Source organism: Chiloscyllium plagiosum, chromosome 4 (genome assembly GCF_004010195.1).
Source record: "Chiloscyllium plagiosum isolate BGI_BamShark_2017 chromosome 4, ASM401019v2, whole genome shotgun sequence".
NCBI lineage: Eukaryota > Metazoa > Chordata > Chondrichthyes > Orectolobiformes > Hemiscylliidae > Chiloscyllium > Chiloscyllium plagiosum.
Window position 1 is genome coordinate 92,762,260 of NC_057713.1, and position 6,555 is coordinate 92,768,814.

Here is a 6,555-nt window from a genome sequence, read left to right on the forward strand (position 1 = left end):
GAGAAGGTTAAGAGGTGATTTAATTGAGACATATAAAAGATAATATAAGGGTCAGATAGGTTGGTTAGTGAGAGTCTTTTCCTAGGATGGTGATGGCATGCACGAGGGGACCTAGCTTTAAATTGAGGGGTGATGGATATAGGACAGATGTTAGAGGTAGTTTCTTTACTCAGAGTAGTAGGAGCGCGGAATGCACTGCCTGCAACATTAGTAGACTCGCCAACTTTAAGGGCATTTAAATGATCATTGGATAGGCATATGGATGAAAATAGAATAGTGTAGGTGAGAGGGCTTCAGATTGGTTTCACAGGCTGGCACAATAACGAGGGCCGAAGGGCCTGTACTGCACTGTAATGTTCTATGTTACTTTTCTCAGGTAAATTGAGAAAATATATTGAGAAAATGATCTTATAATCACCTTTCTGTTATTTCACTCAAAGTAATTATGTTATTGTTAAATGTGGAAGATCACTCTGCTGCCACAGACTAGGTAAATTGGTCATACCTGGGGTGGGCCCAGTTCTATTTGGTTTCTGTCTTTATCTTAACATGGTGGGAAAAGCCTCAGTGCAGATATCACTAGAGTTGTGGGAATGACTGGGCGACCACATCAATCAGCAATCTTCACTGGTTCCACCTTGCAGAAGCAGGCTGAAGATTCTGGTTAAAAAAAATCCATTCCTAAACTGGTTGATGCCATTCCAAAAGGTCCCTACTGTTGGACAGCTCGGATGCCGGCCTGCCTGAAGTGAAAGCTTTAAAACATAGGCAAATTGCAATCCCAACAATCCATGTAGGCCTCAGCTGGTTATTTGGAAGGAAATATTAATGGACAGAGGCCCTGCAGACTGTTCCAAAAACAACTGACAATGTTGATGGCAAAACTGAGGGTTTAGAACGATCAGATAGGTCAATCACACTGCAGATTTAACTCTTACAGACGACACAACTACGGACTGCAAATGAGGCAGTCACTAATATATTCAATGGAAAATTCAGGATAAACTTAGTTCAAATTGGTTGAAGTGTGGAATTTGTTACTAAAGTTGCAGCAAATTGTACAGATGCATTTAAAGGGAAGCTAGTTAAGTGTATGAATGAGAAAGTACATTTAGACAGGATATTGAATCGAATTGAATTTATTGTCACGTGTAACCGAAGCACAGTGAAAAGCTTTGTCTTGCAACCAATACAGGCAGATCACATGGTTAAGTAGCATAGATGCTGAAGAAAACAAAGTAGGAGGAAGCTTGGATGTATCAAACACCAGCACAGACTGCTTGGGCTGAATGGTTTATTTAAATACAAATCTGCTTAATTATTCTAAGTATAAATCATATTGTAATAACTGATACATTACGAGATTGGTATTCAAATTTTTGGCTTGAGACAGTTATTTCTACAACATGCCTATGCAAATCACATACATCACAATGGGCAGATTCAGCCACAAAGAATATGCCAGATACTGGCTATGTATACTTTTAAAAAAATCACAACTGTGACCTATGATTTAATTAACATTTTACGTCACAAGTATATAAACAAATGATCATTACTTTTCCAACAATACCAATCCCACAGTCTGCTGCTTGAATCATGCTGACGTCATTACCTCCATCACCTGTAAAATATCAATAAATTCAATCGTTCACTTAGTTGTTTAACAAATTTCATTACTTTAAAATCCAACTGTCCTGAAATGAGCAAAACTGTTTCAAAAGTAAAAGAAAAGCCATTTGCCAATGGGAGGTAATCTTTAATAAAGGTATATGTAGAGACACAAATGTACATATACACATGTATACATACAAACTGATAACATCAGTACTGAAAAAAAGATTAGCAGGAAACTTGACATGCTACTTCATTGGACAACTAAATTGCTGAAACAGTCTTGATCACTTACCCTGTACCACAGCATCCAAGTGCCATCCAGTGGTGTTAAACACACATTACATTACCAAACAAATAACAGAATTTCAATTTTTTTTTGAGTGTAACGATAAGCTCATCGTAAACCTGGTTTGTTACCTTCTTACCACAACAACCCATTAACAGCATTTTCTTGCAGAAATTACAGATGGTTACTCAATTGCTAAACAGTACAAACTGTAAAGGATTATATTTGATTTTGTTTTAAAAAATAAACAAACAGAAGGAATATATTTCCTTTCTCAAATAATTGAATTGAATTAAATTTATTGTCATATGTACCGAGGCACAGTGAAAAGCTTTGTTTTGCGAGCAATACAGGCAAATCACAGAGTTAAGTAGCATAGATAAGTAAATAATAGGTAAACAGCGGCAAAAACAAACACAGACACAGGAAAATATTAAGAGTTTGAGAGTCCATTCAGTATTCTAACATTAGGACGGAAACTGTTTTGAAACCGGTTGGTGTGTGTGTGTTCAGGTTTCTGTACCTTCTCCCCAAATGGTAGAGGTTGTAGAAAAACATTGCCAGGGTGGGATGTATCTTTGAGAATGCTGGGGGCCTTTCCTTGACAGCAGGCCTGGTAGATGGATTCTATAGATGGGAGGTTGGCCTTTGTGATTGTCTGGGCCGAGTTCACCACACTCTATAACTGTCTCCGATCTTGAATGGTACAGTTGCCATACCAGGTAGTGATATATCGAGAATACTCTCAATGACACACCCATAAAAGTTGGCAAGGGTATTTGCCGTCATGGCAAATTTCCTCAGCTGCCCGAGGAAGAGGAGATGTTGTTGGGCCTTTATAACCAGTGCATCCACATGAACAGTCCAAAAAAGCTTGTTGTGGATGACCACTCCCAAGAGCTTGACACTACCCACTCTTTCCACATCTGTGCTGAAAACATGTAGGGGGGCATGAGTAATATCCTTCCCCAAGTCAATAATGAGTTCCTTGGTTTTGCTGGCATCAAGAGCGAGGTTGTTCTCGGTGCACCATTTTTCTAGGTCTTCCACCTTCTGTCTGTAGTCTGTTTCGTTGCCATCCGAGATTCGACCGACTATGGTGGTGTCATCAGCGAACGTGTAAATGGCATTAGTCTGGTAGTCTTCGTGGTTGATTAACAGAAACTTTCTATGTTCATGGTCCCTGTTCTCCAAAGGTTAAAATATTGATTTTGACATCTTAGTTGTTTGAACAGGACAAGATTGGTACAGGCTGACAGCCTAATGGCACTATTTGGCATTTCTGATCAATGATTAAGAGTCAAATAGAACAATTCCATATCTAATAAGCAAATTCTTAACCAGAAAATGAGCAGAGTTTTGATGGACTTTTTTTTTTAAATATAGTTTCCAGCTCTCTCTGAGGAATAAATTCACGAATGTGCACTCCTGCTTCACAGTTTAAAGGTACAGAGTGAAGACAGATTTCTGCTTACCCATTGCACATGTGCGTTTGCCTGTATGTTGTTGCAACAGCTTCACAATTTGAGCTTTCTGTGTGGGAGAACAGCGACAGCAGACAACAGCTGGACACTGGCAAGCAAGTTCAACAAATTCATGCTCGTAATATTTCAGACAAACCTAAAAGATACAAACAAAGCAACACTTGAAGGGCAAAGTAAGCACCTTATAAATAATAGTTTAAATATATATAATAAATAGGCATCAGCAATATTTCCGATAATTAGAAATATCGAGTTTCAAGTTTTCCAGCACACCTATTTTTGTGTCGTATGCAAACTTAGTGATGGGGTAGTGAAATGGTGGTGGTCTCCAGAGCAAGGGGTCATGGACTCAGGATATGGGGTAGGCAATTTCAGACTGAAATTAAAAGAAATTATTTTATTCAGAGGGTGATGAATCTGTGGAATTTTCTACCACAGAAGGCTGTGAAGGCCAAGCCACTGATATGTGCAAGAAAGAAATGGATAGATTCCTAAAGGCTAAAGACATTAAGGTGATTTGGGAGTGAACAGAAGTATGGTAGTGAAACAAGAGATCAGGCATGATCACTCTGAATGGCTGAGAGGGCTCCATGCTGAATGACTCCTCTTGCTCCTATTTCTAAAATCTAAATTGAGACATAACAGAAGTGTTTGCTGATTCACAAGCCTGTGAATACCACATACTATGGAGTCGGCTCCGAGAGTGTTCAGAGTTAGCAATTCAAAATCTGTGAATTGGTTTGTGATATTGACCAGTGTAAACTACACAAAAGTCCAATGTGTGAACTATTATTAGTTGAAAGCAGTAAATTTCATGTAATTAGTTCAAACAAGTGATAAATATGGAATCTTTACCCCACAAATAAATAGACCATTCAAAGCAACTGGTCTAAATTAGTGTTTAAACTTCACATAAGCCTAAATTATTAATCCAGAGATTTAGCTAATATTCTGGGGACCAGAGTTCAAATCCTGCCACAGCAGATGGTGGAATTTTAACTCAATAAAATATTTGGAATTAAGAATCCGATGACAAGGATTATCAGAAAACCCATTGGTGCACCAGAAGGAGATTTGTCACCCTCACCTGGTCTAGCCTACATGATTCCAGATCCACAGCAATGTGGTTGACTTTCAACCATCGTCTGAAATGGCCTGGCAAACCACTTAGTAGTATTAACTGCTACAAAGTCTCAACAAAGAAATGGACTACCTGGTACTGACGTAGGCATTGGAAACAATCATGGCAAAAATAGCCTGTCAACCCTGCAAAGTTCTCCTTATCTGGGGGCGAGTGCCAAAATTGGGAAAACTGTCTCAGACTAGTTAAGCAACAATCTGACACAAACATCTTCACGGAATAATATATTACAGACAATGCCTTAGAGATAATCATAACTGGATACGTCCAGAGTATACAGTCAGGAGAGAGTTGCCCTGCGAATCCTCAACATTGACTCTGGACCTCATGAAGTCTCATGGCATTTAGTTAAACATGAGTAAGGATCTGCAGCAGGTGATGAGGGAACCAACAAGAAACATACTTTACCTCATCCTTACTAATCTGCCTCTTGCAGTGCATCTGTATTGGTAAAAGGTACCACCGCACAGTCCTTGTGGAGACAAAGTCCTGCCTTTCCATTGAGAATACCATTCATCGTGTTGTGCGGCATTATCATCTTGCTAAATGGTACAGACTTTGAACAGATCCAGAAACTCAAGACTGGGCATCCATGAGATACTGTAGGCCATCAACAGCCACAGAATTGTACTCCAGCACAATCTGAAACTTCATAACTTGGCATATCCCACACTCAATCATTACAATCAAGTCCAGGGATCAACACTGCTGCAATGGGGTGCAGGAAGACATATCAGCAGTACCAGGCATACCAAATTCTAATGTGTCAATCAGGAGAACCTACCAAACAGGACTGCTTGCCTGGCAAACTGCATAAGAAGCAAGTGATAGACAGAACTAAGTGATCCCACAAACAGACTTCAGTCATGAATGGTGATACTGAAAGAGGTGGCTTCACAAATATCCCCATCCTTAAGAGTCCATAGCATCAATGCAAAAGATAAGGCTGAAGCATTCACAATTGTCTTCAGCCAGAAGTGCTGAGTGGATGATCCATCTTGGCCTCCTTCAGTGGTCCCAGAATCACAGCTGCCAGTCTGCAGCCAATTTGATATCATGTTGGGTGAATCAAGAAACAATTGAAAGGACTGGATACTTCAAAGGCTATGGGCATTGACAGCATTCCAGCAAATTCTGAGGATTTGTGCTCCAGAGTCTGCCGCATCCTTGGCCAATACAGTTACAATATTGGCTTCTAGTGGTTGTTATGGGGGAACTTTAACTTTCCTGATATTGATTGGGAAAGCTATAGCTCAAGTTCGTTAGATGGGTCAGTGTTTGTCCAATGTGTGCAGGAGGGTTTCCTGACACAATATGTAGACAGGCCAACAAGAGGTGAGGCCATACTGGATTTGGTTCTGGGTAATGAACCAGGCCAGGTGTTAGAATTAGAGGTAGGTGAGCACTTTGGGGACAGTGACCACAATTCGGTGACTTTTACTCGAGTGATGGAGAGGGATAAGTGTGTACTACAGGGCAAGAATTATAGCTGGGGTAAGGGAAATTATGATGCGGTGAGGCACGAATTAGGATGCGTGGCTTGGAAAAGTAGGCTTCAAGGCAAGGGCGTAATTGATATGTGCAGCTTGTTCAAGGAGCAACTATTGAGTGTCCTTGATAATTATGTACCTGCCAGGCAGGGAGGAAAGGGTCGTGTGAGGGAGCCGCGGTTTAATAAGGAATTGGAATCCCTTGTTAAATGGAAGAGGGCGGCCAATGTAAAGATGTGGCGTGAAGGTTCAATTGGGGCGATTGAGAGTTATAAGGTAGCCAGGAAGGACCTGAAGAGAGAGAGCTAAGAGCAGCAAGGAGGGGACATGAAAGGTCCTTAGTAGATAGGATTAGGGAAAACCCTAAGGCTTTCTATAGGTATGTTAGGAATAAAAGAATGACTAGGGTAGGAATAGGTCCAGTCAAGGATAGTAGGGGGAAGTTGCGTGTGGAGGCGGAAGAGATTGGGGAGACACTGAATGAATACTTTTCGTCAGTATTCAATCAGGAACAGGACATTATTGTCAATGTGAATA

At 40.4% G+C, this 6,555-nt stretch overlaps 1 protein-coding gene across 1 annotated transcript in view; it reads right to left on the reverse strand.

The window, feature by feature from the left end:
• atp9b (ATPase phospholipid transporting 9B) overlaps nt 1-6,555 on the reverse strand; it is a 346,071-nt gene that overhangs the window by 13,887 nt on the left and 325,629 nt on the right. Inside the window, exons 22-23 of the mRNA XM_043688616.1 lie at nt 3,379-3,523; nt 1,560-1,624 (exon numbers count right to left, since the gene is read on the reverse strand). Coding sequence (XP_043544551.1) covers nt 1,560-1,624; nt 3,379-3,523 — 210 coding nt within the window. The remainder of the gene's footprint in view (nt 1-1,559; nt 1,625-3,378; nt 3,524-6,555) is intronic.